Below are 26,036 nucleotides of genomic sequence, written 5' to 3'. Positions count from 1 at the left end.
CTTTTCTTTACCACTCTTTAATATACACATAATTTCTTTTTTTAATTTATAATATTGTACAAGTTTGACCAAGGTCTTAATACTTAAACAGGTCTTAATCTGAAGTAAAGATGCTAAATTCCTCCCAACAAACGTTGTATTTTCTTTAATAGAACAAAGGTTTCATAAATTTTATAATTTAAAGTTGTGCAAATATTTTTTTTTCTGTTCGGAGCAGGACAGTGCAGCTCAAGTTTAATCAACTCAATTACTTTAGATTTCAAAATGAAGATAAAAAACAAACCCATCTCACAGTCCTTGAGAGTAAGCGTGATCACTCTTTAATTGATCACAAGTCAGGAGTTATGAATCACAGGCCTTCTTCAGCATCATTAGTCAACTATAAATTTGGTTATTTACCATAACTAGATATTAAGTTGCTTACAATCATGCTAACAGTAGCAATTTCAGTAATACAACAAAATATACAAAAATAGTTGTGATGGCTGCAGAATGTGCTCAGCAATATTGTGGAACATAGATAAATGCTGCCCTCTAGAGTTTTCATTTGCCATGTTAAAAAGTTTGTTTGAACCGTGTTAAGTTTGTAATTTGTAACAGCTACTTTTATTTTTTTTTAAATATTAAAGGTAGTAAATGGTGCATAGTTGTGTTATTCTTGTTTTACTTTCCCTCGTTTATTTAATCCCCCAAGCCTATTACACTCAAGTGCCATTACTGGAAAATTAATCTTAAGAAAACTCTTATTTTGAAAACTTCACCCGGATGTGAATCTCTTCGGTGGGCAATCTCCACAAGGAAAAAGTTTTAATTTCTGCGCCGATTAATTTAATCACTTTATGGCAAATGTGTTATTTCAAATGCATTGTTTTATAGGTTTTTAATAGAAGGGATAAAATGTTTTTATTGGCTTTTATTTTCTTCCTCCAAAGCTGTGGTGAAAGCAGCCAGAACGTTACCAGACCAAACATTGTTATGGTGATGAGTGACGCATTTGTAAGTATGATTTGTTTATTACAAGTTTGATGTTTTGCGTCATGAACAGTGACATTCTGTAATTTAGGCTGAATTAGGTCACCCTCATTTTTTATTTACGTATTTATTTCATATCAAAACTTGGTACTTATGTGTTTGTGTTTGTTTCAGGATGGTCGACTATCATTTGAACCAGGCAGCAAAGTTGTGCGGCTCCCGTATATAAATTACCTCCGGGAGCTGGGCTCTACTTTCCTCAATACTTACACAAACTCGCCCATCTGCTGCCCTTCAAGAGCAGGTACATTTAGTTATTAATAATAATAATAATAATACTTTTCCATGATATTCAAACGAAGAGATATCTGATTAATTTCCTGACCCTTTTCTGCAGCAATGTGGAGTGGTCAGTATGTTCACCTCAGTCAGTCTTGGAACAACTACAAGTGCTTGGATGCAAACTCAACCACATGGATGGATTTGCTGGAGAGGAACGGATATCGTACGAAGATGCTGGGAAAGCTGGATTACACCTCAGGGAGTCACTCAGTCAGGTGGGTAAGAGACAATGGTAGGCTTTTCTGTCAGACCTGATTGTCAGATAAAAGTGTCGTTACCCATAGATTTTATTGATTTATTTTTTTTCTATGCACTGCAGTAATCGCGTCGAGGCGTGGACTCGAGATGTCCAGTTCCTTCTTCGCCAGGAAGGCCGACCTGTTGTCCAGCTTATTGGCAACATGTCAACCAGAAGAATTATGGAGAAAGACTGGAAGAACACAGATAAAGCTGCTCAGTGGATCCGCCAAACAGCTGCCATTTCAAATGAACCTTTTGCTCTTTATCTCGGCCTCAATCTGCCTCATCCCTATAGAACTGAATCTCTGGGTCCTACAGCTGGAGGATCCACTTTCCGTAGCTCGCCGTACTGGCTCACAAAGGCATTCGTTTTTATTGTTGTTCTTTATTTATCATCATTATTTTACACCTTGATTACTTCGCACCACTTCACTAAATAATTTTTGTTTTCCGTGTTCACAGGTGTCTCCTGAGCTTGTCTCTGTTCCTAAATGGCTGCCTATGGCTGCCATGCATCCTGTTGACTACTACTCCACCTTCACCAAAAACTGCAGCAGCGACTTCACTGAGGAGGAAATCAAAAACATTCGGACCTTCTACTTTGCCATGTGTGCGGAAGCAGATGCCATGCTGGGTTAGTTGAGAGAAAGAGTTTGGAAGAAACTGGAGTAAGATTATTGACACATTATAGCTTGGTAAGGAGTACAGGGCACATAAAAAAAGAAAACCTGATTCCAATAGAATTGAAGACAAGAGTATTCCTATTTATTCATGAAAGCATTTACAGGTACATATCAAGTGCATCTCTTTTTTTGTCAGTTATTTCAGACTGTGATACTCATATACTCCACTGATTCATTACACAAACAGTGAAATATGTCAACACTGCAGAAAAATGAAAACCAACAGATCAGTGTCTAAATGTATTTAACTTACTTAAAAGTTAAACAGTCAATAATAATGTTAATAATCAGCTAATTCTAAGAAGAGCCTCTAAATGGTCTTTAAAGGTCAGTAGGTCTTGCAGATGTCCAAAAGCAGTCATTGACACCCTCCACAAGGAGAGAAAGTCACAAAAGAACATTTCTTAAGAAGCTGGTTGTTCCCAGAGGTCTTTATCCAGCCATGTTCATTGAAAGTTAAGTGGAAGAAAAAAGTGTTGTAGGAATAGGTGCAGCAGCAACAACTGTGGCATTGTGGCCTGCAAAAGGGAAAATATATTTACTTTTTTTAAAGAACTTTTTAATTTATTGTCTTACCAACAGATATTACAGATATTGTGAAACATTCTCCAGATGTCAGAGTCTGATCACCGTTACATGTTCTCCACCCCTTTTGTCTCTTCAGGTCAGGTGATTTCAGCTCTGAGGGAGAAAGGCCTGCTGGCCAACACTGTTTTGATATTCACAGCCGACCATGGAGAGCTAGCCATGGAGCACCGGCAGTTCTATAAGATGTCAATGTTCGAAGGCAGTTCTCGTGTCCCCCTGCTCATCATGGGCCCTGGGCTAAAGTCTGGGCTGCAGGTCCACCAGCTTGTGTCCTTGGTTGATCTCTATCCCACTGTGCTTGGTAGGAAAGAAGAAAAACCTGTTTTAAGTTTAGCCAATAGCAGACGTACATTTTCAGCGTTTGAACTCTTTGTTTGCTTTACAGAGATTGCTGGTATCTCAGCTGTGGGGAATTTAAGTGGCCACTCTGTCCTGCCATTGATATCCACATCCAGAAATGTGTCCAAGAACGAACACCCAGAGTGGGTATTGAGTGAATATCATGGCTGCAATGCCAATGCCTCTACATATATGCTTAGGGTTGGACATTGGAAATACATTGCCTATGCAGACGGAATCAGTGTGCCCCCGCAACTTTTCAGTGAGTTTTTTAGCCATGCAAACTATTTCCCTTACTTCTCATAAATACCTTTAGAAAAACTCACAACGATTTTGAATGCCCCTTCTGTATCCTTTTTTTTTTTGCAGATGTCACAGTGGACAAGGATGAGCTGCACAATGTGGTTCTCAGATTCCCAGACGTTCAGGCTCAACTGGACAAACTGTTGCGCAGCATTGTAGATTATCCAAAAGTCTCTTCGGCTGTCCATCTCTACAATAAAAACAGGTTTGCTGCATGGCGGGATAGTTTGGGGAGAAACTATACTGAGGTCATTGCTAACCTCAGGTGGCACATAGACTGGCAAAAGGACATCCTGGCCAATGAAAAAGCCATTGATACATGGCTTCATGGCTCTTCAAGAACATTTTGTATCTAAAGCGATGTTAAATGTTTTAAGCTGCAAAATTACTTTAACCTTTTGTTTTATGTGTCATTTGCACCAGTCGGGCAAATGACACATAAATGGCTTTTTCTATTGTATTTCTAATTATGATCTACACAGGTATCCAGATTGGTGTCAGGCAATTGTCTTTTCTTCTATTTCACTCTAATGTTCTGCCTCTTTGTTGTTTGAAATCACCTATAAAATGTACTGACATTTGTGGTTGTAAAATTAAAAGCAGTAAGATTAAAAAAAAAAAAAAAAATCAGGAGGTACGGATAGTTCTGCAAGGCACTTTACTCCCTGCTCTTTAATAAACAAGGTGAGGCGTATTAAAGTCAAGTAAAGCAAATTGTGTGGTATGGTCAATTGAATTGTTGGCATTTGAGTAAATAAAACTAAGGATGACAAATGCAGAACATGCAAACAATAAAATTGGGTTATTTAAAATGTTGCTGCTGTGGTGACTGGTGGGTGACAAACATCTTAAATTAGGGCCACCCAATGCTGTTTATGGCCCCATAAAGTCCATCTGTTCAGGATAACATCACTTGATTCAATTTAATTCATCTTTAAACCTGGATAATTGCTTCCACCCTTGACATCCCTTGCTCTACACAAAGTTTAAATAGTTTGTTTTTGCGTCAAATCACAAATCATCTTATTTTGAAAAATCCGCCACGCTGCAGGTATTACTTCCGTCTCATTCGTGCGAGCCCTGGATTCGTCTGTAAACAGTAAGCTTTTTATGCAAAGATTTTTTATATAACTGTATAGTTTACAGCTGTTTTCAGCTCAACCAAGCCAGTTGTACATCTTAAAATAAGCGCCGGGTTTTTATTTAAATTAATCCTATTTGGCTGCTGTTAACTATGGCTGGAACATCTGTCTCCTTAGAGCTTAAATAACCCAAAACTCACTTTATCGGCCTTTAAAATAGACGATTTATTTGCCGTTTCACAGCCCCAATAAAATGCAGCACATAGTTAGCCTGAATTTGGTGTTATTTGGTCTAATTGGTCTAATTTCAGTGGGTGGTATGTTAACTATCCAACTTGTAGCTTGTTGCTAATAGTTGGAAACTGCTTTGTAGCATTCTTCCAGTGTTCACTGTAAATGTCTGCCTCCTAAAGATGTCCAATAAAGAAGTGAAAGCCGCTCTGAAAAGTGCCAGAGAGGCCATTAACAACAAAGAGTTCAAAGAAGTCTTAAAGCACTGCAAGGTAAATTGCTCTGGTTCCCAATAGCTAATGGAGTCCACCCACTGGGAGGAAGATGGGTGCTAAAGCTGATTTTTACCTCCTAAATGTGGTTTCAGGCTGTTCTGAAACTTGAAAAGAACAATTACAATGCCTGGGTGTTCATCGGCAAGGCGGCCAGTGAACTGGAACAACCCGATCAGTCACAAGCAGCCTATAGGAAAGCGGTGGAGCTGGAGCCTGAGCAGCTGCTGGCCTGGCAGGTGAGTTTTATCTTCAGGTGTCTTCATCTAGAACTTGGATCCCCAACCCTGTAACCATGGAGCCTTATACAAGTTATGTTCACACGGAGTGTTTTGCATTGTGCTACTTTTAATGATTTCAGTAATGTGTATATTTGCAGGGTTTAGCAAATCTTTATGAAAATACTGATCAGTGGGATTTCAAAGATGAGCTGCCTAGTGTCTACCAGAAGCTTGTGGAGCTTTATGCAAAGTAAGTAATGTGTGTATATAATATAATATGTGTTTAATTCAGCTTTAAAACTACTAAAATAATACACTAAACCTTTTCTGCTGTTATTAAACTACTCTTAATAGTAGTGCTGGAGTGACCACAGTTATCTCTGTATATTTTTTAGAGCATGCAGAACAGACAGCCCCTCCCTCACCTATTGCTGCTCACTGACTGCTGAATTGTTCCTACCTACATGGACAAATTTTGAATTTGGTTGTCTGGAAATATTTCTGGTCACAAAAAACAGAAATATGACACAAAAACTGAGGGTGTGCCACTTATTAATTTTATTATGATGACCCTGTTTTAAAACCACAAGCTTCAAGCAGCTGACTGCAGGTTTTTGATAACCAGTAGCTGACCAGGCATCATCGGCATCTCATACTTGTAGGATTCTCATAAAGAGCAGAGTGCTGAAACACTGAGAAATAAGTTCTTGAAAATTCATACTAATTTTTGCAGATGTTTGTATTGTATAACTATGTTTTTTTTATATTCTTTGTTGTGTAAATGCAAATTTCTGTCTTTTATGCTCTCTCTGTTCACAGGACGGATAAAACTAAAAGCTATGACATGATCAAAAAGCTGTCAGATATTTATCAGTCTGACAGGGAATATTTGAAGGTGTGTGCATTTCAAATGTCTAGCATGCAGGTTTGGTTAAAACAACTAACTAATATGTATTTTTCCACACCATAAATTTAATTTTTCATGCGTTGTGTGTGCAGCTGGCTAAGGTTTGGCTCCAGCTCGTCCAGCTGAAGGAGGAAGAGGGTGTGGACAAGAAGGAGTTAGTGCAGTTATTGCAAAAGATGACCCATCTCCTCTCTGACTGCATCAGTGATGAGGAGCAGGACAACGAGACTCAACAGCATGTAAGCTTACCTCACATGTTGGCATCTGCTCAGCTGTGTGTAATTGTCAAAACACTGTAATATGTATTTAATGTAATCTTGGGAATTTACAGCAAGTTTAAGTTGTTTACATGCGCCTGCTGTGTTTCATTTTATCAGTTGATAACGGCATTTGAGAAGGCCATGATTCTCACTGAGCCTGTGCCTGGAGAGGAGCACAAGAAGCTCTCGGCTGATTACATTAAATGTCTTTCGAAAGTAAGTGACCCTCTCTTGTGCCAGCCTCTTTTTGACATTTAAAGTACGTACGTATTCGCAGTGTTTTTCACGAAAGGACCTTTCCACTATAAATCTGCTTTTACTGCAGCTGCCACACGAAGAAAGCAAAATGAAAGAGGCTTGTCAGTCCATGTCGTCTGTGTACCCAAACCAAACCTATCCTCTAGAGGTCCTTTGCAGCCACTATCTCAAAACAAGTAAGCTACTGTTGTCTTACACATGCTCATTACATGCTTTTTATTGGCACATGGAGTAACTATTTCAGGAAATCAAAGTGTTTCCTTCAGAAACGGTGCAATCATTCATTAAAAACAAAATCAAATTTTTGGGGGGGAGTCACAGTTGAAGCAAGCAAATTTAAATATAAACTTATTTTTAATCCAGCGATTAATTGTGTTTGTGAGATGGGCATATCTTTAATGTATTTTGATAATTTATCCTTTCTCATACCCTTAAAGTCTTTGAGGATGGAAAGACGTTTCACTGCCACATAAATTTTTAAACCCCTTCACAGATTCTTAGACTCATGTCAGGACTCTGTCCAGATCATTCTGAGATGTTATTATTACTTTATTATGACTTCAGTATGTTTTTTAGAGATGGCTAAAAACATATTATTGTTATTTTTGTCATTTAACAAATTTGTCAGTCTCCTCCATCATCTTTATGTTTTCCAGTCCTTACATTCGCTTGTTTATTTAGTATCATATCAATAAATTCTCCACTAGTAGCAGAACACAAAGGGATTTTGAATTAAAAATGTAAAATTTTGAATTCAAAATCCCTTTGTGTTCTGCTACAAGTTAGGACATTTTAAATTTCCTAAGTTTATATGTAGGAAATGTCTTCTCTAATTGGGTTATGTAAAGGTTAAATGAAATGGCTAACCTGATTAAATGTTTGTTTTCCTTTTAAAGATAACATGGATGAGGATGCAGTCAGCTGTTTTTCCCGACTCCTGGAAATGGCCCCCAACAGTGGATTGGGTCACTTAGGTCTCGGTACCAAGGCTCTTTTGGAGGGAAGGTATAAAGAAGCTGTTGATGACCTGGAAAAAGGTTAGTTTTCACATTAGCGCATTCTCCTATTTATGCAGTTGTTGTTTACAGTACTTATAATTGTCCTTAAGCCATTTATTCTGTTTTATTAGGAGTAAAGACAGTGAGCTCAGCAGTGGGATGGCACAGCCTGGCTGAAGCTCAGTTTAAAATACACAGACACTCCGACAGCGCTGCTTCATGCTCACAAGGTGTGTTTTATGTTTGTTGTTGGTGGTGCTAAGTTAACCTGACTAAAAATCTCATTGTATCTGGGTTATGAATGCTCTTACTTCTTCATCTGTCAGTGGTTATTATGGGTTCTAGTCAGAGTGAGACTTCAGATGAAGTTCAAACAAGGTGCTTGTGTGCTAAAATTATACAATATCTTGGTTTATTTCATTCTTTTAGGCCTAAATGTTTGTACTTCTGAAGATAAGGAGCTGCGAGACAAACTCCTTCGACTGAAGCTGGAGGCTTTAGTGAGAAGTGAAGGAGAGCAGGCTGCCAGTCAGGCTTTGGAAACATTCTCACAGGTTTTCTGATTCATGCTTTTACATATGATATATATATCACATGAATTCTGGCTTCAAACCTAGTTTTAATATAAAACACCCCAGGGAAATAGACATTTCTAGATAAATATATAACATGTTATAATGTTGTGACATGTTTCATAATCCTGTCATCTATGAATATTTGCCACACAACTTCTTTGTTTTCTGCATAATTTTGTATTTTGCTGAGGAAGAAGGGAGCATAAATGACTGTGTGTGATTACTTAACTAATTTTTTTAGCTATGTTCTACATGTATTTTAGAGCTTATTTGTAAGGTTATTTTCTTGCTAGATGCTAAAATAACATTTATATTTTATGCGCATTTGTTTTTAAATAAAGTATCTTCTATAAAATGTTCAACAGATAATAAAGAAAGTATAGAAAAGAATTATTGTGGGAAATTGTTATGCATATACAGTATATACAGTTCAGACCAAAAGATTTGGTCTGTTTTGAGTACAGACCAAAAGTTTGGACACACAGTTGTGTCCAAACTTTTGGTCTGTACTGTATATATATATATATATATATATATATATATATATATGTATGTATGTATGTGCTTTTAGCACTTCTAATTGTTTTTCTTTTTTTTTTTAGATTACTGAGGCTGAAAAAGATCCGGTTCTGTTAGCCCTGAAAGGACGTGCATACCTCAACAAAGGACAGATTGATCAATCACTCAAGGTTGAAAACTTTTCCCCCCTGATTTATATCAGTGGGATGTTATCTTACAATGACCAGAAAAAGTGCAGTATTTCATTAGATAAATATCAACTCAATAATTCAGACTATGCTAAAATAATGATAACTCTTGCTGGAAACCAATATTAGCCCAAACAGAGAGCTATGCTGTTGACATGATTTATTTCTAACAGCTCTTGTCAGAGCTGGAAGTCTCCAACCCAAACCTGCCCCAGGGATTGGCTCTGAGAGGACTGGCACATTTAGCTGAAGGTCAGCTTCAGCTAGCAGAGCAGAGGTAAAAAAAAGGAATAAATAAATACAAATTAACATATCAGGAAGGCAGTTCACACAAACATTGGTCATTTCTCTTCATATTTCTCGTGATGTTTAGCTTCTTACAGGCTACAAAGCAGACCCCAGACAGCGGAGAGTACTTCTTCTTCCTTGGAAAACTTTATTGGGATATGGGCTCAGAGACCCGTAAAGACCGGAGTAAAACTCACACACACTTGTTAAAGGTTGGTATGATTACGTTGGATGGAGAATTGAAGGGTGAGACTGCTTTAGATGGAACAATGCGTATTCTTTTAAGTTCTCTAAATTGTATGGCTTCAAGATTCATGTTGAAGGGTTTTCAGATCATACCAGTTTTATGGCAAAGCTGTACGATGTTCAAGTTTGCGCTTCATTTGTCCATTTCAGGCAGCAAAGTTAGATCCACATCTTGGCTGTGCATTTCGCTACCTTGGCCATTATTACCGGGAGGTGGCAAATGACATCGCTCGTGCACAGGGGTGCTACAGGAAGGCTTTCCAGTTAAACAGTGGCGATGCCGAATCTGGAGCTGCTTTGGTGGATCTCAGCATGGGGCAGGGAGATATGGTCAGTATCTTTTCAGGAAGTTACTTGTACTGTTTGCATTTAGCATTGGAAAAACCTTCTAGTTCTCCTTCAACCCTGTCATGTCACAGGACAGTGCATTGACAATCCTTGAGTCAGTGACAGAGAAAGCCACACCGGGCTCAGCTAAGTGGGCCTGGATGAGACGAGGCCTGTACTACCTGAAGATCGGAGAACACCAACAAGCCACAGCGGAGTAAGAATCTTAAATTTGAACTAAAGATTTAGGACTCTAATTCAGATGTTTTACTTCTGCTGATGTTTTAAAGCTTGCAGGCTGCTTTGAGGGCAGATCCTGAGGACTGGGTTTGTTGGGAATGTTTAGGTGAGGCCTACCTCAACCGACGGAGCTTCACAGCAGCTCTGAAGGCCTTCGGCAAAGCACATCAGCTCCAGCCCAGCTCCATCTACAGTGTCTACCAGGCAGCTGCCATCAAACAGACTCTGGGAAAGTTCAAGGAGGCCGTGGATGAGTATTTGCAAATCACAACACAGCAGGACTATGTTCCTGCTCTGAAAGGTGCACATTTGGCTTCAGAGAATAATTGATTGTCACACCTTTTTGACAATTTCTGACAACTTATCTGATTTGTTGTTAAGGCCTTGGGGAGTGTCAGTTGTCTTTGGCAAAGAGTTTAATGGAGGACTGCAGAGATGGAGGCGCCATTGACCTCATTCAACAATCCATACACAACCTCTTTAGGCAATAACCAGGAAACATTTAATCTCCAGAACTTTAATACTATACTCACTCTGCTCTGTAGGCGACCTTGTTTGTTCATTCACATTTCTGCTCCATTCAGAGCTGTGCAGCTGCGACCAGACCTGTCTTGTTTGTGGAAGCTGCTGGGAGATGCGTGCACCGCTGTCAGAGTTGTTTCGCCAAGCAGGGCTCAGGTTGTGGTGCCAACCTTGCTGTCTGGATTTGACTCCAGCACACAGGATCACATGTTGAACCAAGCTCAGACTCTCAAAGCTGGCGAGAGGTACTACAAGGTGTTATCCATACATTACGCTACCCTCAAACAGGTTTACTTTGATTAAGTGACTTCTGAAGACTTCTGCACTGGATTTTTGTCAGGGGTATAGGAGTGAAGGGGGACAAATATAAATGCACAACACTTTTTTAAGCTTCATTTGTACAAAAATCGAAAGCCTTATATGATTTTTTCTTAAATTGTGCTATATTATATTGTGTAGCTTTGTGACATAGAATTCATAAAGAACACCTGAAGTTTGGGTTTGTATCATCAGAATATGTAGAAAGGTTCAAGAGAAATCAAGTCACTATGATATGTAATGACATAAATACTTTAAAATATCAGAGGAAGAAAGCTGTCGCACTTATTTTTTCATGTCTCAGGTGTTATGCCCATGCTTTGAAGCTGATGCCTGAGGTTGCCAGCCTTTGGTATGACTTGGGGCTAAATTATTACCACCAGGCCACAAACTCACCCCGCTCTACAGATGAACACCAAAACTCTTTGAACCTAGAGAAGGCACAACAGGTAATTAAAATTTTTTATTTTTTTTATTCCAGGGACTGATCATTACCACATTGTCTTTATATTTTATATTTGCTACCAGTGCTTGAAAAAAGCTATCAAGATGGACAGTGGGAACTACAGCTACTGGAATGCCTTGGGGGTAATTTCCATGTCCAGAGGTAGGACTTTGTAAAATAGATTAATACATTTGCCATCATTTTTGAGCAAAGGGCTTTGATTTTTACTCCTGATTCTGATTGTTTTTTTGTTTTTTTTACCTTCTAAAATGAAACGTTACATGTCATTTATTACAATAGATAAATCATTTTAAGCATATTGGAAAAGCTCATATTTTTCCTCTATTCTTTTTGTCGCTATATGTCAAAAAAAGTAAAATATTTCTGTTTTACCACATCAGGTCTGGAGAGCTATGCTTTGGCTCAGCATTGCTTCATCAAGTCCATAGAAGTTGAGCCAAACGTATGAACTGCAAACTTATATTCCTGACTAGTTAAAGTCAGATATTCATTGATTTTATTTTGTTTTCATGCGACCTTTTTGGTTTTCATATAGAATGTTGTTGCATGGACGAACCTTGGTACGCTGTATTTAAAAAAGGACAACATAGAGGTGCTGTCGTCACTTTCTTTACATGTTAATATGTTGGGGATTATTTTCATTATTGGTGGTTGACATTTTTACTCAGCTGTGCATTTCTTGTCTTAGCTTGCACATGAAGCCTTCAAAATTGCACAGTCTTTGGAGCCACTGTATGTCAACTGCTGGCTTGGACAGGTACTTTCATGTTTTCCTTTTCTGTTGTGTTTTGGTTTGTATCTCACAATTGTCATTTCCGTCCTCATGTTCAAAGTCAATCGAGCGCTTAAAAGCTTGTGGTGGAAAAAAAGTCAAAATTCCCAGATACATTGAGGTAGATATTGTAATATCTTGTGGTTCTGGTCAGCGTCGTTCCTCTGATAGGTACCTGAACTCTCCCTTCTCTCCCAACAAATCTGTCACCAGAAAACTAGTAAAGCAAGGAGCAGTTTGTGTAAAACATAGTTGGAGTGAATGGAAGAAGCTGGAAGTCTCACTTTTGCTCAGGTTGAACCTAAACAGTTCCCTTTTCAATCGTGAAGCATTTTCTGGACTGCATTAATATAACTGCCAAGATGTTATTCCTTATTAGTGTCCTACATCAAGTACCCAGATTTCTGTTGTTCCTTCCTTGATTTTGTCTTGTCTTATTTTAGAAAGAGTGCCAGTTATGGGTAAAATATTTCTTTTATGAGAATCTTTAGGCTCACAAACAAAACTCACTTTCCCTGTGAAGGTCTGGTAGCTGACTTTATTATTGTTATTTAGAGTTGCATGTAGCTCAGCCTTAGTTTCTCAACTCTGGGTGGAAAAAAGCTTTGAATAAAAATACAAATTTTAATGCGTTACTTTTCTGATCCTGTCAGCATGCAATAATCCACACTATAGAACATAAACATATACACCTTTTACTTGGTACCCAACACAAGACAGTGGTAATGAGGTAATTTTATTTTCATAATTGGCACCCTCTCCATGCTAAGGGCTGTGACACTTTTCAACTCTTTGTTTTTTTTTCATGTTAATTATAGTTTGCTGTTTCTGTCATCCCCACCAGGCGCTGATCGCAGAACGCGTGGGAAGCTACGACACTATGGATCTTTTCAGGCACACCACTGAACTCAGCACACATGTGGGTGACAGCTCAAAGCCTCCACCGCTCTGAAACCCACTCATTAGCCAGATAGTAATCTTTGCTTCACCTTTCTAACTCCACAGACATTTTGGCTCTGAGCTTAATGCTTTTCTTCACTAGGAATGCTGAAGTTTTCCTATTATTTTAGACTGCTCATTGTCTGTGTCCATTGTCTCCAAAACGTAATATTTTCCTCTCTCAGATGGAAGGAGTCAAAGGTTACGCCTACTGGGTTTGTTCCACGCTTCTGGATAAGAGCAACAGGGACAGTGACCTGTACCGCTACAACATTGTGCAAATGAATGCCATCTCAGCTGCTCATGTAGCACTCTGCAAGTACACAGGTACAGAGTTTATTAATGTGGGGCAGTTCAAAGAGTCTAGAGATTTTTTTATTTATTTTTTTAAAATTTGCTATGACTTAAGACTGATTATTTTGAATTAAATTTCTTTCACATTTAGAACGAATACAGTCTGACCCAGACGCCTTTATTATGCTGGGTTACCTTAACGAACATCTGCAACTGAAGAGGCAGGCCTTACAAGCATATCAAAGGTGTGAATTACAGTGATTAATAAAGGCATATTGGGTACATTTTTCACATAAATTAATAACTTGACACCTATTTCCCTAATTCTTATCCTTCCTCCAGAGCTGTTGAACTTCTTCAGTCCTCGTCCTCTTCAGAAGTGTTGGTCTTCTCACTTGGCAGCTGTGCTCGTGCTTTATGGTAACCATTTGGCTTATCGTTATGATGAACTCCGGTTATCCGTCTATAAACTAGGCACATTCTGTGAGCTTCAACGACTCTATAAAGAAATGTCCTATTTGCAGCAACTCGGGCCAGTGGGACGAAGCAGTCCAGGTTTATAAGTCCACTCCGCTGCAGGACCTCAGTGACCTGGTAGGGCTGGCTTTGGCCTACTTCAGGGCAGGACTCTACCCCGAAAGCATTAGTGGTATGAGCAGTGGAAAAGAGTCTTTGCTTTGTTTTTGCATGCCAAACCGAGTGAGTTTCTGTGTCTGTGGTAGTGTATGAGCGAGCCTTGGCTGTGACCTCCAATGAGAAGGAGAAGGCTTACATACTTACTGCTCTGGCCCTGCTGCAGCACCAACAGGGCAACCTAGACTCAGCAAAGACGCTGCTTTTCAAATGGTAAGGCCAAAAGGTTTTTCTGTCAAAACATTTTTTTTAATGTTTGTTTTTGATTCAGCTTTAGATTCAGCGATTTCATCCATATCCAATGCTCTTATTTAATCCACCATGTTGTTATAGGCATCCTTTAGCAGTGTGCATCTCAATAAGTTGGAATATCAGCAAATAGTCAATTTATTTATTTATCACAATAGGGTCATTCCTTGTAATCGTTCTCTTGGTGTTGGAATTTGAAAATAGAAAGTGTGTGTTTATTTTGTTCCTTCTTGGTTTTGATTTGAAACTGTTAAATTTTTGCTGTCAAAGTTTCCAAAACATGTAAGTGATTTCTCGTCTTTGTGTCGGCAGCTCGGTGTTAAAGGAGCCCATCTCAGAGTCTCTGCTTTGCTTGTGCGCGCTGGGATTGGTGCACAGCGACGCCACACTAGCTGCAGCTGCCCTGACTGAGCTGCTAAAGCAAGGGTCTGCCTCAGGGGGGGTTGTAGAGCAGCGATGTCTGCTCACCTGCTCTTTGCTAGCCCTTCAGGGCAACTACAGTTCAGTGCAAAGAGAGGCTTCCAGAGCTGTTCACAGGTATGCTGCTGGGTCCACTTTACTGCTTTACTTTAGAAAATACAGAGGGATTTCAGTTCAGTCTTTTACATACATTTTTGTGAAGAACTGATCAAATGTAGGGAGATGGAATGAGAAGTCAGCATAATTGAGTACAGAGCTGCATTTAGAAACTTTTATAAGATTAGGATTTGATCTGAGAAGACTCGTTTACATGTGTTATTGGGACACAAGATTGTGTCTTTGGTTTTAATATGAACTGACTCAAATAATACTCTATCATTACCTGCAGACAACAGATTGACATGTGTGTAGATGTTAGCTTGGTTGCCTTTTTTTAATGCTTCTTTCCTGTATTATAATGACTAAAACAAGTTCAATTGAATGCCTGGATCCAAAAGGGTGTCTGAGATAGGGTCAAGTTATTTTATTTTTTACTTTCTTTCTTTCATTTGTATTTTATTCTTGTTTCAGTAATCCTGGAAATCCCTCCCTTTGGGCACTTCTGTCCAGAGTGATACCTCAATACTACCCCAGAAAGGCTCAGGTAAACCTCTGCATACCCAGACAAAACAAATCCCTAATGACAGACATTAATGTAACCAGGCAATGTCATCTAAATAACAGTAATAATCCAAGACATGTGCTTTTTATATAATTTTTGGGTTCTTTGTCTTACAGGGGGGCGCAGTAGCTGGCCACATTGCCTGTCTCTTTAGTATGACTCAAGGGAAGGTAAAAGCCTGATGATTTATTTACTTTTTTGTTTCTTTATTGGTCATTACTTTCTTCTATCTTCTGTTATGACAAAAACACCTTTCTCTGTCGATTTTGCATGTTTCTCCAGTAAAAGTGCATGTGTTTTTGTGCCTTCAGAGGGCGCTGTTGTTCAGCGGCGTGAACCAAGTGGCTTGTGGGAGACACACTGGAGAGGATCCTCACAGGAATGCACTGAAGACCATGCAGAAAGCTGTCCTGCTCTGCCCTGGTACCCACACAAACCTTCTAAACTATGTTGAATACAAACCATATTCACAATGTTCTACTGAAAATAATAATGCAAAAATAAAGGCTTTTATTTTAATATCTTTACTTGTTTAGAACATGCCGATGTTTGTTTGTTTTTTTTCTTTAGATGATCCAGCAACATGGGCTGGATTAATGGCAGCCTGTCACACTGAAAACACCTCCTGTTATCTTTCTGGCTCTGCTCCTTGCCGACACTCATTGGAACACACTCTGATGTCTGTGGTTTCTGAGAAAGGTGCATATTGGTCTCCTTTAACTTCTCTGGTTGCTTTATGTCTATTGCATGTGAGGCTGACCCATTTCTGCTTTCTAGTGCGTAGCGTGGAGGAGATGGAGCGCCCCCTAACCCAGGCTCTGGAAGGCTGGGTGTTACAGCAGGCTGTGTCTGGTCTCATGCAACAAGGACAGCTGGAGCAAGCAGAGGCTCTCTGCACGCAGGTGGAATATAAATGCTCTTTATTTATTACGCACATCTAAAACTTTTTTTTTTTTTGCAATGAAAAACAGGGAAATGATGCAACAAACCTGCAGTGGTTGGCTTATTTCATTTGTTTATTCCAGGTTCTCAATGTGTCCCCCGAGCAGCCAGCAGTGATGTTGTCACTGACGCAGGTTCAGTGCCAGCGCCTCCTCATGGCCGATGGTGGTACCGTCCTTACAGAGCAGGTCTTGGAGCAGCTAAACAAAGTCATAATGATGAACCCCACCAACCTTGGAGCGTGGCATGTACGTGACTATCATTACAGAACGGTGGTACAAATTAAATGCAGTAACAAACCACTCTTTCTTTCCTCTCTATATCCATGCAGTAAAACAAGTACTGCACCAATTAGGGCTCCGCAGCTCATATGTGGTTTTTCTAAGTCTTCAACCCACCTATACCGATCTTTCTCTTTGAACTAAGAAGTAGTTCATGACATGCACGAGTTGCTTTTGATTTATCAATTACAGAGAAATTATGTGTTTAAAAATACCATCATTAACATCATTTCCAAGTTTCCTTTTTATTAAGTTGCAATTAATTATATTTAAAAGAATATTTATTTAGCTTTCCTGTGTAAAAGCAGTTACTGTTTAAAACTGTTTTACTTTTAAGACAAAACTAACGCAAAATTGTTACAGAATTGACTTTTAAACCAGCTGTAGTGCTGTTAAAACAGTGGTCTGTTTATATATTCAACATGGAGCGGTGGACTCAAAGTCCAGTCCTCAAACGCAGATGACCTGCAACTCTTCTTTAGCTCCGATATTGGCTCATTAGCAGAGCTCTGTGGAGCTTGACTGCATGCTAGATGGAACGCTATAAATATGCAGCCAAAATTTGCAGCAGGGATAGATTTCCCATTCGGATTTGTAAAAACAGAGTTTACTCATCGATAAATCAACAGACATTTGCTCTCCTTCTCTTTAGTGGCTGGCTGAGGTGTACCGTAGCCAGGGCCTCCTGGTCCAGGCTGTGATGGCTTACAGACAGAGCCTACAGCTTGCCCTGCAGCTGGGCGCACACAGCTTCCAGATTGCCAGCCTCCTCCGACTGGCTCTGCTGGCTCTTGGACCCTGCATGGTAAGTCTGTGAGCACAAACCCAGATCATAAATGTTTCTAATTTTCACCAGTGACAATGTTTAAGATGGCACATAATGTTTGTACAATGTTTTAAAGGTAACGGTTTGGTAACAGAAACTTACACTGCTAAAGACGGAGCTGATTCTAATGTACGGTTCTCTCAAGTGGGGAGATGAAAAGCACAGGCTGCAGGGAGAAAACAGAAAATGACTGTTTGCTGGTATTACAAATGATAAATTAGCTTTTTTAAAATAATTTCAGTTAGAATAATTTTTTGAGCAAATGCAATTTTTGCTGCAGTTTCCGACATGACAAAAATACACTAACAGTAATTTGCGACAAAAATAAAACCTCAATTTCAGGCCAGCATTTTCTGTTGTGAATCTCAGTCCTTTCATTTATATTACATACTACGAATAAGTTAAATGTGATTAGAATATTAACATGAATACATATAGAAAACAACCTTTTGATATGTAGAAAAATAATCTGGTTTATTTCTCAGGCTGGAGTTCCTGGAAATGAGTGGAAGGATCTTGTTATGGAAGCCACTACGGAGGTTTTGAAGCTGGGCTCTTCTCCCATGGCCCTCCTCTTCCAGGCCTTGCTCCAATATGTGACCAAGATGACTGCAAGGTAAGAACTTGTCCCGGGTCGTTTCCACTGAAGTAGGAGCTGTACTAGAACTTTTGAATTTTCTGGAATGTTCTACTAGGTGATTTTATCACATATTTATGGGTAGTTTATGATCAGAAGTGATTGAATACTATTTATAAAGTTTTAGATTTATGCAACCATCTGTCTTGGCAGGATGTTGGTTAGCGAGTATCATGAAAAACTTTCTGCCTAGACAGAAACATGCTCTAAATAATCTCAGGATTGATGGTTATGGTTACGCCGAGTTGAGGAGTTGCTGAAAATCTTAAAATGACATCACATCTCCACCTCTGTCCACTGCCACTTTTTTTGCGTGTTTTTCTTTTTCTTTCCTTTTACCAACACTTTAGTAAGAATAGTGATTGTTAAATCTCCAAGAAACTTCAGTATGGATACATTTTGCTTGTGTTCTGCAGGGAAACGAGGCGTTTGCTGGAGAGGTCCGTTTATGTTTCATCTGATGATTTCCCAGTAACGGTGGTGCAGGTGGCGAGTTGGTACCTCCTCAGACACTTGCATGCCAAAAATGATCAAGAACTCCTTAATGTGAGTTAAAAAAAAAAAAACACCTTATCCATACAAGGACACTAGAACAGGGTCTTGATTTTGAATTGTACCTTTACCAAAGCTTTGATAGTAAGCATGTTGTCTGTTCTCTGTGCAGGTTCTTCTGCAACATGCCAAAATGAATGGAAATCAAAGGTTGTTGGATTTTTACACAGAACTAACATCTTCCTCATCATGAATTTTGCATCCGAATCACTTTGCATGTAGTGCGATTAGCAGAAAAGCTAATTTCTGCTTTTCTCCAGTACAACCAACTGAACCTTTTTGGATGCTGCTGACAAATGTAAAAAAAAAAAAAAAAGAAGAATGTAAGGCATGATGAATCTGAAATCCAAATTATTGATTTATTTACATTATTTTATTTTTTTAATTTTATTTTTTTTTAGAATACTTTATTTTGGATTTTTAGTAATAACGTCGCAAGTATTAACTGACGGGACAAAATTGGTTCGCAATAAAGCACAATTTAAACAATGAGACATACTTAAAGTAAAATACATTTACAATAATATAACACAACAACCAAATAACAAGAAGGACTGGGTAGGTCATTTATTTTATTTTTCACATTATGACTATGAAATCAGTTTGTTTTTGTTTGTCCAAACAACATGCAATCATGAAATAAAGACATTTTGCTCGTCATAGATTGTCTTCTACTGACACCAACACATGACCCTATTAAAACTATTTCATATAAAATAGAATATAACAGTAAAATCATCTTAGAGTTTGGCGTAAGTTGATGCACATTACAACACATCAGTTGTATCCTGAGAAACATCTGTTGTCCTAAGTTACATTCAGTTTGTTTCCCTGCACTTCACTTGATTAATTGAATCAAGCCCATCAGATTAAAGTTCCTCTTAAATCCTGACTGAACAGACATGTTTGGTCATTAGCGTGCAAATGTTTTGCCCACATCCCCAGCATGCTTGCGGGACATGTGCAGAATTCTGCCGTAGTTTCCTGTTGCACAGTGAACAATCAGCTGCAACACCCCCACTGCCAACTGCAACTTTGGGCTTTCCGAGACTGTTGGCAACATGCTGTTTAAGTGGCTCCAGATCTGAGTTTGGAGCCTTAGCAATGTCCACAACCGTTATTTTGCTTGGGTCAAACACACAGTCCTCCTCTAGACCGCTGGGCACAGCTTTCATGCCACAGTTGGGGGGTACCCAAGCTGTGTCGTAGCCATTACTGCTCCAGGTGTACTGCATCGGATGGTTGTCCTTGTCTATGCGTTTGACGCGGCCAACGCGCACATGGAGCTTCAGCACCACACGATCTGGAGCGCTGATGTTCAGAGGATAACGTTCTGCCTTCTTTCTGTCACGACTCACATACACACCGTTCCCCAGCATGCCCTTGGTTGACTGCCGAAAGCCATTAGCAATGATGAGACGCGCATTGGCAACAGTGGTGCCATGGTACATGGTGTAGACGCCCCGGTCTTTGGGTTCTTGTGAGGCCCCCAGCTCCAGACGAGGAGAGTCATCGTCATAGGTCACCTCCCAGCCAAAGAACTGCAGTGACATCCTGCCTCAGTAGCGTTGGAGCGTCACGTTCTGATCGTATCAGCACCTGTGAAAGGAATAAATAATCATGACAGGCTGAATGTCAACGCTTTGCTGTCATCTGTTTTAAGATGCTGAATTTAGGAATAACGTTATAAAATGTTGACCATGGCACTTTGTAGGTGGGATATATCAAGACAAAAGGGAATATTTAGTTGTCAAAGTTGATGTGTTCAAGCAGGGGGAATACATAAGCAAGTTTGATAAGGGTCTAATTATGATGGTTAGAGGTCAAATCATGACAGAACAGTTTAGGTATCCATTAATGTTCCTCTGTTAACCCACAATACCTGCTGTTGCTTCAGCAGGCCACGGCACGCTTGGAAACAGAAGGTGGGATCAACACAGCATTAGTGACCTGGTCATAATGCTATGCCTGATTTATTGCTACATTTAGTTTAATACCAAAAATGTGTTATTGGTCTTTAAATCTATGAAAAAGGAGTGTCTTTAACCGCTATGTTTTTCAATAAATGTGAGAGGCTCGTAGTGTTTCAGGCGTGGCCATTTCTTTTAAGTCTTTGTAAAGCAGAGCCATGAATAAAAACATACAATATAATCAAGTAAAACGTCGGTGAAAAGCTAAACTGATAAGTGAACACATGCTGTAGGTCTTTGCAATAAGGAAGTGAAATCCAACCGGCTTACAAAATGACAAACTGCGTCAGCTACATTTCATCGTTGCACATAAACTCTACAAACTCACTGCTGTTGTATCTTTTAGTCACTACAAGTATCTGTCCAAGTCCATTAGCCTGCATGCTGTCTTTCTGTCAGGTTTAAAACTTACCGTCGTTGAGAAAGCTGTCAGTTCACTGAGAGTTGGATACCTTTCACTTTCGCTCGTCTTGTAATCATATCTAGTGGAGTTACACCGCCTCCCAAGTTTCCATTTACCAGTAAAAACCTAACACATACAGTTTGATGACATGCATGGAATCACGAGCTGGTTTTACATGGCCGGTTAGCTCAGTTGGTTAGAGCGTGGTGCTAATAACGCCAAGGTCGCGGGTTCGATCCCCGTACGGGCCACTGTTTGTTTTATGACTTCGAGGGGGATTTTGTCGGACGGACTATTTCATTCCGTTGAAGAAGAGCAGCACTTCTGCATTTTCCATATTTATACACTGGAGGTTGCTGGAGTCTAGTATAGTGAGCAGCTTCATTAGATGAAGTTGCACACTATGCACACGTTTTTTGAAATTATTTTGTAATTTCATAAAATAAAATAGTGTGCAATTAGACTTTTAATGCTCCATGTGAGTCTTATAGTGTGCAGTTTCATCAAATGAAATTGCACACAGTTGGACTATTTTCAGATATGTTGGAATTAGTCACTGGATTTAGCCCCTATTTACTTTTTTATTAAAAGTAAATAGGGGCTAAATGTGAACTATAGGCATGTCATCTGGGATTTTTATTAGTACAGAAACAATTGTGAAGCATTAATGTTTTTAACATAACAATTCATAGCAATTTTTGGAGAAAAAGCCAAAATCCTAGTGCTAAACTATTTGTATTATTTATACAAATCCAGCAGTGGAAAGCTGGATGCTGTGAGGAAATTTTCAAGATAAATGTTTGTTAAGAAAATATTTTATAATTAATGTGGTCATAGGAATGACTTCACAAGTAGTCAAAAGAAATAAGCACATCTTTTCTGTCATTTAACTAAATTTAACTCGTATTGCACATATCCACTTTGCTTGTATTACACTGAGCAGATAAAGATGTGTGAGTATCTTAGAGAGAAGAGGGATGACAGTCAGCAGAAGGAAGACAGAATATATGTCTGTCAATAAGCTACAAGCAAATTTATTATTTTTTGTTATTATTTTGTCACTTGTTGAAGTTCATATTTAGCAGTAGATGTCTTTACATCACTGTAATTATTCTCTAAATATAGATTTAGATTGAAATCTTAATGAAGTGAGGATCTCATAAAAACAAAAATCAGTCTATTTTTCAGATTTGATCATATTAAAAATAAGTATGACTGGTTTTCAGTAAGACTGACAGGTTTCAGATCATTTTAATAAGTCTTTTATTGTCAGCCTATTCATAGCAATAGTAATCATCCAGATTGATTCTACTGTCATTCAACTTCATGTTTCCTTTCTTCCCACAGCTTCTCTCAAGGTTTCCTTTGACAGAAGTGCTTGGACGTGAGAATACAGATGTCTTGACCACACGTCCAGCACTTCTGCTTGATGTGATGAGCTCCTTGTTGGGTCTTCCTCTTGCACAGGGAACAAACATCTTTACGGTGACCACCCTTTCCCTTGGGTTGTTTAGACGCTTTGGCGAGAAGCTGCTGAAGCTCCTTTTCTATTGCGGTGGTTGGTGCTTTTGCGACGCCCACAACTGTCACCCTTTTAGGGTCAAACACACAGTCCTCCTCCAGGCCGCTGGGCACAGATTTCATACCACAGTTGGGGGGTACCCAAGCGGTGTTGTAGCCATTACTGCTCCAGGTGTGCTGCAAAGGGTGGTTGTCCTTGTCTATGCGTTTGACACGGCCTACACGGACACGCAGCTCTAAAATCACACGGTTACTAGAGGTACTTCGATAAGGATAGTTAGAGGCCTTCTTCACATCCCTGCTCATGTACACGCCCTTTCCCAGCATGCCACCAGACGACGGCTGGAATCCACCAGCGACGATGGCCCGTGCGCTGGCAATGCTGGTTCCGTGAAACATTTTGTAGATGCCCTTGTTCTGAGGCTTCTGTGCCGGCGCCAACATCACGCCAGGAAAGCAGGCGCCATCGTCCACCACCTCCCATCCAGAGAACTGAACTGACATTGTGACCTGTTTAAAGTATTGAGTACAAGAAAGTTAAAGAGCAATTGTTGTTTTTCAGGGATGACACAGTCAAAACTGTTGTCAAGCTATAAAGAACACACTTTGTACAGAGTTGCTTCCTCATAATATTGAAGGAGAAGCCTGTTTATATTATACAAGGTAAGTAAGAGAATAGTTGTTGCAAACGTAGCCCATTTACTACCTCTTAAGTTTCTCTACTACTCCTACCCTCCATGGCCCAGCTGTCATACAATAATAACATACATTATTATTGTTTCTTCGGTAGATAGTAAAAAATAAATTCCGGTGTCTGCAACGTTTTAGCCAATCTCAGTCCTTTACAAAACTCTCAAATGAAACATTTTCTTTATCTATGTGAACTTACCGTCTGTTTTAAGTCGCAGTCTGTCAACCAAACATTTACTTTCGGTTCTGTTAGTTTCGATTTAAAAGAACTGAAAATAATCCCACCATCCCCGTGTGTAAACTGCTGACTCAAAGGAGGGGGGAGGGTCTAATAATGACAAAGTTACATGTGTGCCTGCTGCTTGTAGTCGGCAAAAAGTTGCATATGTGGCAGAGAAGTGTCGTCTTTGGCACGTCTTCTGACAACAGACATTAATTATGTCTTATATGTTTTCCAGCACTAATAAGACATATGAATCCCTTTTATTTGGCGTGAGCGGATCATGGGCACGTCGCCGAAATAGCTCAGTTGGGAGAGCGTTAGACTGAAGATCTAAAGGTCCCTGGTTCGATCCCGGGTTTCGGCAGAAGTGGTTTTTTATATTATTGTGTTTTAATAATCATCGGAAATATCTTACTATCTTATCTTACTGCTTAGTGAAAAAAGAAATCACTTCTCTTCTAAAAGTGACTTATAGGACTGATAAATACTTAACTTTTTTCTGTTCCATTTTCGATAGTTTAAGGATCATTTATCTTTTTTTCTTTCCACATACATTTTAAATAAACAAAATTCTAATGTTCTCATTTACACAGACTACAACAGCAGTATTGAGGGGTAAAGAAATAATGATGAGTCTCTTTTCCTTCCACAAAGCTCTCTTTCTGCTGTTTCTTTACTCCCTTTACGTTTAACGCAAACGACATACTGCTTGTATATGTTTGTACAGTAATGACAGCAAGTTGCCAGCAGTGATCTTTGTTTCATGCCTGTTTGAGCAGCTGCAGATCCTGATGCAGTTCAGCCCATCTGATTGGCCACAGAGGGCCTGGCTCGTCTGTCTGAAACTATCCCACCGGTCCCTGCAGAAAGCATGATTCACCTAATCACAACGCTGAATTAAAACATGGGTTTCAGTCATGTCCCCGAGATACATTGTATATAGATATAATGTGCAGGGTCTAATATCAGAGAGGACACTTAATTGTTTTTATTTTCTGCTGAGTCAGTCTAAGCTCGCCGCTGTAGCATCCCTGTGGTCAGTTAGAGCCAGGAGTAATGGCAGTGACCTACTTTCTCTGCATTTTCATTTATTTTATGGCACATGCGTGACCATTGGTCAAGAGTTAATGTGCTGTCATCACAGAGAGGTGCCACCCTGTGGAATGAACTGAGCGTTGACTGAATCATCGTGGGAGTGTGTGAGGAGGCTGCTGCACTGGCCTTCAGATTCACTAAAGTGATGGGAAACATTAGGACATGACACACATTATGGATCTTAATCTTGGATTTGACCCTTTTCTAATGTAGGTCTTCAAAAAAAAAAAAAAGGATTGTACTAAAGCTATTTAGGAGGACTTTGTCATGCCTGATTGCATTTATTCAGGCTGTGTTGTGCAGCTGATAAGACATCCTCTCCAGGATAAATTACTGAAACCAATCCCATATTTTGCATCCTGTCACATTATGGTTTCCCCCTGGACAATTCAGCACTAGATGCAAACACCTAATGACATTTCATTTATACAACAAGCATAAATCACTTTGAGCTCAATGATTAAACTCAGGCTCAGGCGTTTTATACTGAGAATATTTGTACGTTCAACCAGACAGACATGGCAACTCAAATAGAATCAGCGGAATAGGAAGAGCGAAGTATAAAAACCTTGTTTTTAACATTTTATTGTTCAAATTGTTTGAGATTTTGTTCTCTGCTTCATAAACCGTCTCCCTTCATACCACTTAGTTGATGATCACCAACATGATTATTTATAAGCACCAACACAAATTAGCTTATAATTGTGATGTCAAAAGTTAAATGACATATGGTAAAATGTTTTGTTTGTTTTTGCAAAATAAAATCGGAAACGTGTCAAACATTTCTGTGAGTTTTTTCTGACGCCCCTATAGCAAATTCAGGTTTTTACCAGAAGTCAACTAACAGGTAAACAAAACGAAACTTAAATTAGCCTCAGAGTAAAACCGACATGCTCTGGCCTAGATGTAACCAAACATGACGCTGGTCAGAGATGATGCTAACCAATGGAATCGTGTGAACTAGAAAGCCTTGTTGCAGCATGTGTTTGGGAAGGGGTCAGCTTGTTATGTGGCTAATGCATGACTCACACTGAACAGCCACTCGAACAGTGACTTGAGGGTTGTACTTGGGCAAAGTGTTGCTCTGAGCTAAATGGCAGCAAGCCAACATATCTGCAGATGATGTTAATAAGATAAACACATTAAAAACGGATCTGCTGGTGATGCTAATTGAAATAGCAGGCTCACCAGTTCAGAGAGGTAGCAAATCAATTATGCCCATGAGCTTTTTATGCAAGGGAGGTTATAAAGCATCCAAAATGATCTTATCTGAGAAAAAAAATGAATTACAGTCAAGTGTAAAATTGTGGTGATGCTCTGGTTTGGAGCAAAATGACATGCACAGCTGTTTCAAGGGCATCACAGCTGCTGTTAGGACTCAGAAATGGGCTACAGTGACATTGCTACAATTGCATGTTGCAAATAAATATATATATATTTTAAAACTATACTTTGAAATATATCAAAGCACATATAGTTGTAGTCGTTTACAGACCTCTCTCAGTAGTTTTTGTCACTGTTTTCATTAATCTGCTGCTTTACG

The 26,036-nt window shown here is 39.3% G+C and overlaps 3 protein-coding genes and 2 non-coding genes across 6 annotated transcripts; 4 read left to right on the top strand and 1 right to left on the bottom strand.

Annotated features, from left to right (window-relative positions):
* Positions 1 to 729: 729 nt before the first annotated feature.
* Positions 730 to 4,279, top strand: arsk (arylsulfatase family, member K). The gene is made up of 8 exons (XM_028033960.1): positions 730 to 996; positions 1,147 to 1,276; positions 1,370 to 1,529; positions 1,634 to 1,916; positions 2,017 to 2,188; positions 2,902 to 3,126; positions 3,211 to 3,426; positions 3,534 to 4,279. Exons 1-8 carry the CDS (start codon positions 898 to 900, stop codon positions 3,821 to 3,823), a joined length of 1,575 nt encoding a protein of 524 aa, XP_027889761.1. The 5' UTR covers positions 730 to 897; the 3' UTR covers positions 3,824 to 4,279.
* A 204-nt stretch (positions 4,280 to 4,483) lies between these two features.
* skic3 (SKI3 subunit of superkiller complex) lies at positions 4,484 to 18,907 on the top strand. 2 transcript variants are annotated; one of them, XM_028033950.1, is made up of 41 exons: positions 4,484 to 4,566; positions 4,963 to 5,052; positions 5,148 to 5,291; positions 5,432 to 5,523; positions 6,093 to 6,168; positions 6,273 to 6,419; positions 6,558 to 6,656; positions 6,766 to 6,874; positions 7,595 to 7,735; positions 7,828 to 7,926; positions 8,126 to 8,250; positions 8,874 to 8,960; positions 9,152 to 9,255; positions 9,352 to 9,478; positions 9,663 to 9,842; positions 9,932 to 10,056; positions 10,130 to 10,380; positions 10,461 to 10,563; positions 10,664 to 10,846; positions 11,224 to 11,368; positions 11,448 to 11,526; positions 11,766 to 11,827; positions 11,921 to 11,977; positions 12,074 to 12,142; positions 13,002 to 13,076; positions 13,282 to 13,423; positions 13,542 to 13,635; positions 13,733 to 13,810; positions 13,915 to 14,039; positions 14,113 to 14,236; positions 14,585 to 14,809; positions 15,263 to 15,335; positions 15,470 to 15,523; positions 15,665 to 15,776; positions 15,924 to 16,052; positions 16,131 to 16,255; positions 16,379 to 16,543; positions 17,229 to 17,381; positions 17,888 to 18,018; positions 18,456 to 18,585; positions 18,704 to 18,907. In XM_028033950.1, exons 2-41 carry the CDS (start codon positions 4,963 to 4,965, stop codon positions 18,782 to 18,784), a joined length of 4,710 nt encoding a protein of 1,569 aa, XP_027889751.1. In that variant the 5' UTR covers positions 4,484 to 4,566; the 3' UTR covers positions 18,785 to 18,907. The 2 variants fall into 2 exon arrangements, with proteins under 2 accessions (XP_027889751.1, XP_027889752.1); XM_028033951.1 differs by lacking the exon at positions 4,484 to 4,566 and having other exon boundaries at positions 4,944 to 5,052.
* A 147-nt stretch (positions 18,908 to 19,054) lies between these two features.
* On the bottom strand, positions 19,055 to 25,955 carry LOC114154459 (uncharacterized). Its single transcript, XM_028033559.1, has 3 exons — positions 23,375 to 25,955; positions 22,323 to 22,995; positions 19,055 to 20,152 (listed from the first exon to the last, which is right to left on the bottom strand). The coding sequence occupies exons 2-3, from the start codon at positions 22,987 to 22,989 to the stop codon at positions 19,473 to 19,475; spliced, it is 1,347 nt and encodes a 448-aa protein (XP_027889360.1). The 5' UTR covers positions 22,990 to 22,995; positions 23,375 to 25,955; the 3' UTR covers positions 19,055 to 19,472.
* On the top strand, positions 21,142 to 21,215 carry trnai-aau (transfer RNA isoleucine (anticodon AAU)). Its single transcript has one exon. It is a non-coding gene; the product is annotated as a tRNA-Ile (tRNA).
* Positions 23,690 to 23,762, top strand: trnaf-gaa (transfer RNA phenylalanine (anticodon GAA)). The gene has a single exon. It is a non-coding gene; the product is annotated as a tRNA-Phe (tRNA).
* Positions 25,956 to 26,036: the final 81 nt, after the last annotated feature.

Source organism: Xiphophorus couchianus, chromosome 12 (assembly GCF_001444195.1).
Source record: "Xiphophorus couchianus chromosome 12, X_couchianus-1.0, whole genome shotgun sequence".
Taxonomy (NCBI): Eukaryota; Metazoa; Chordata; class Actinopteri; order Cyprinodontiformes; family Poeciliidae; genus Xiphophorus; species Xiphophorus couchianus.
This window is presented reverse-complemented; position numbering and strand designations above follow the sequence as displayed.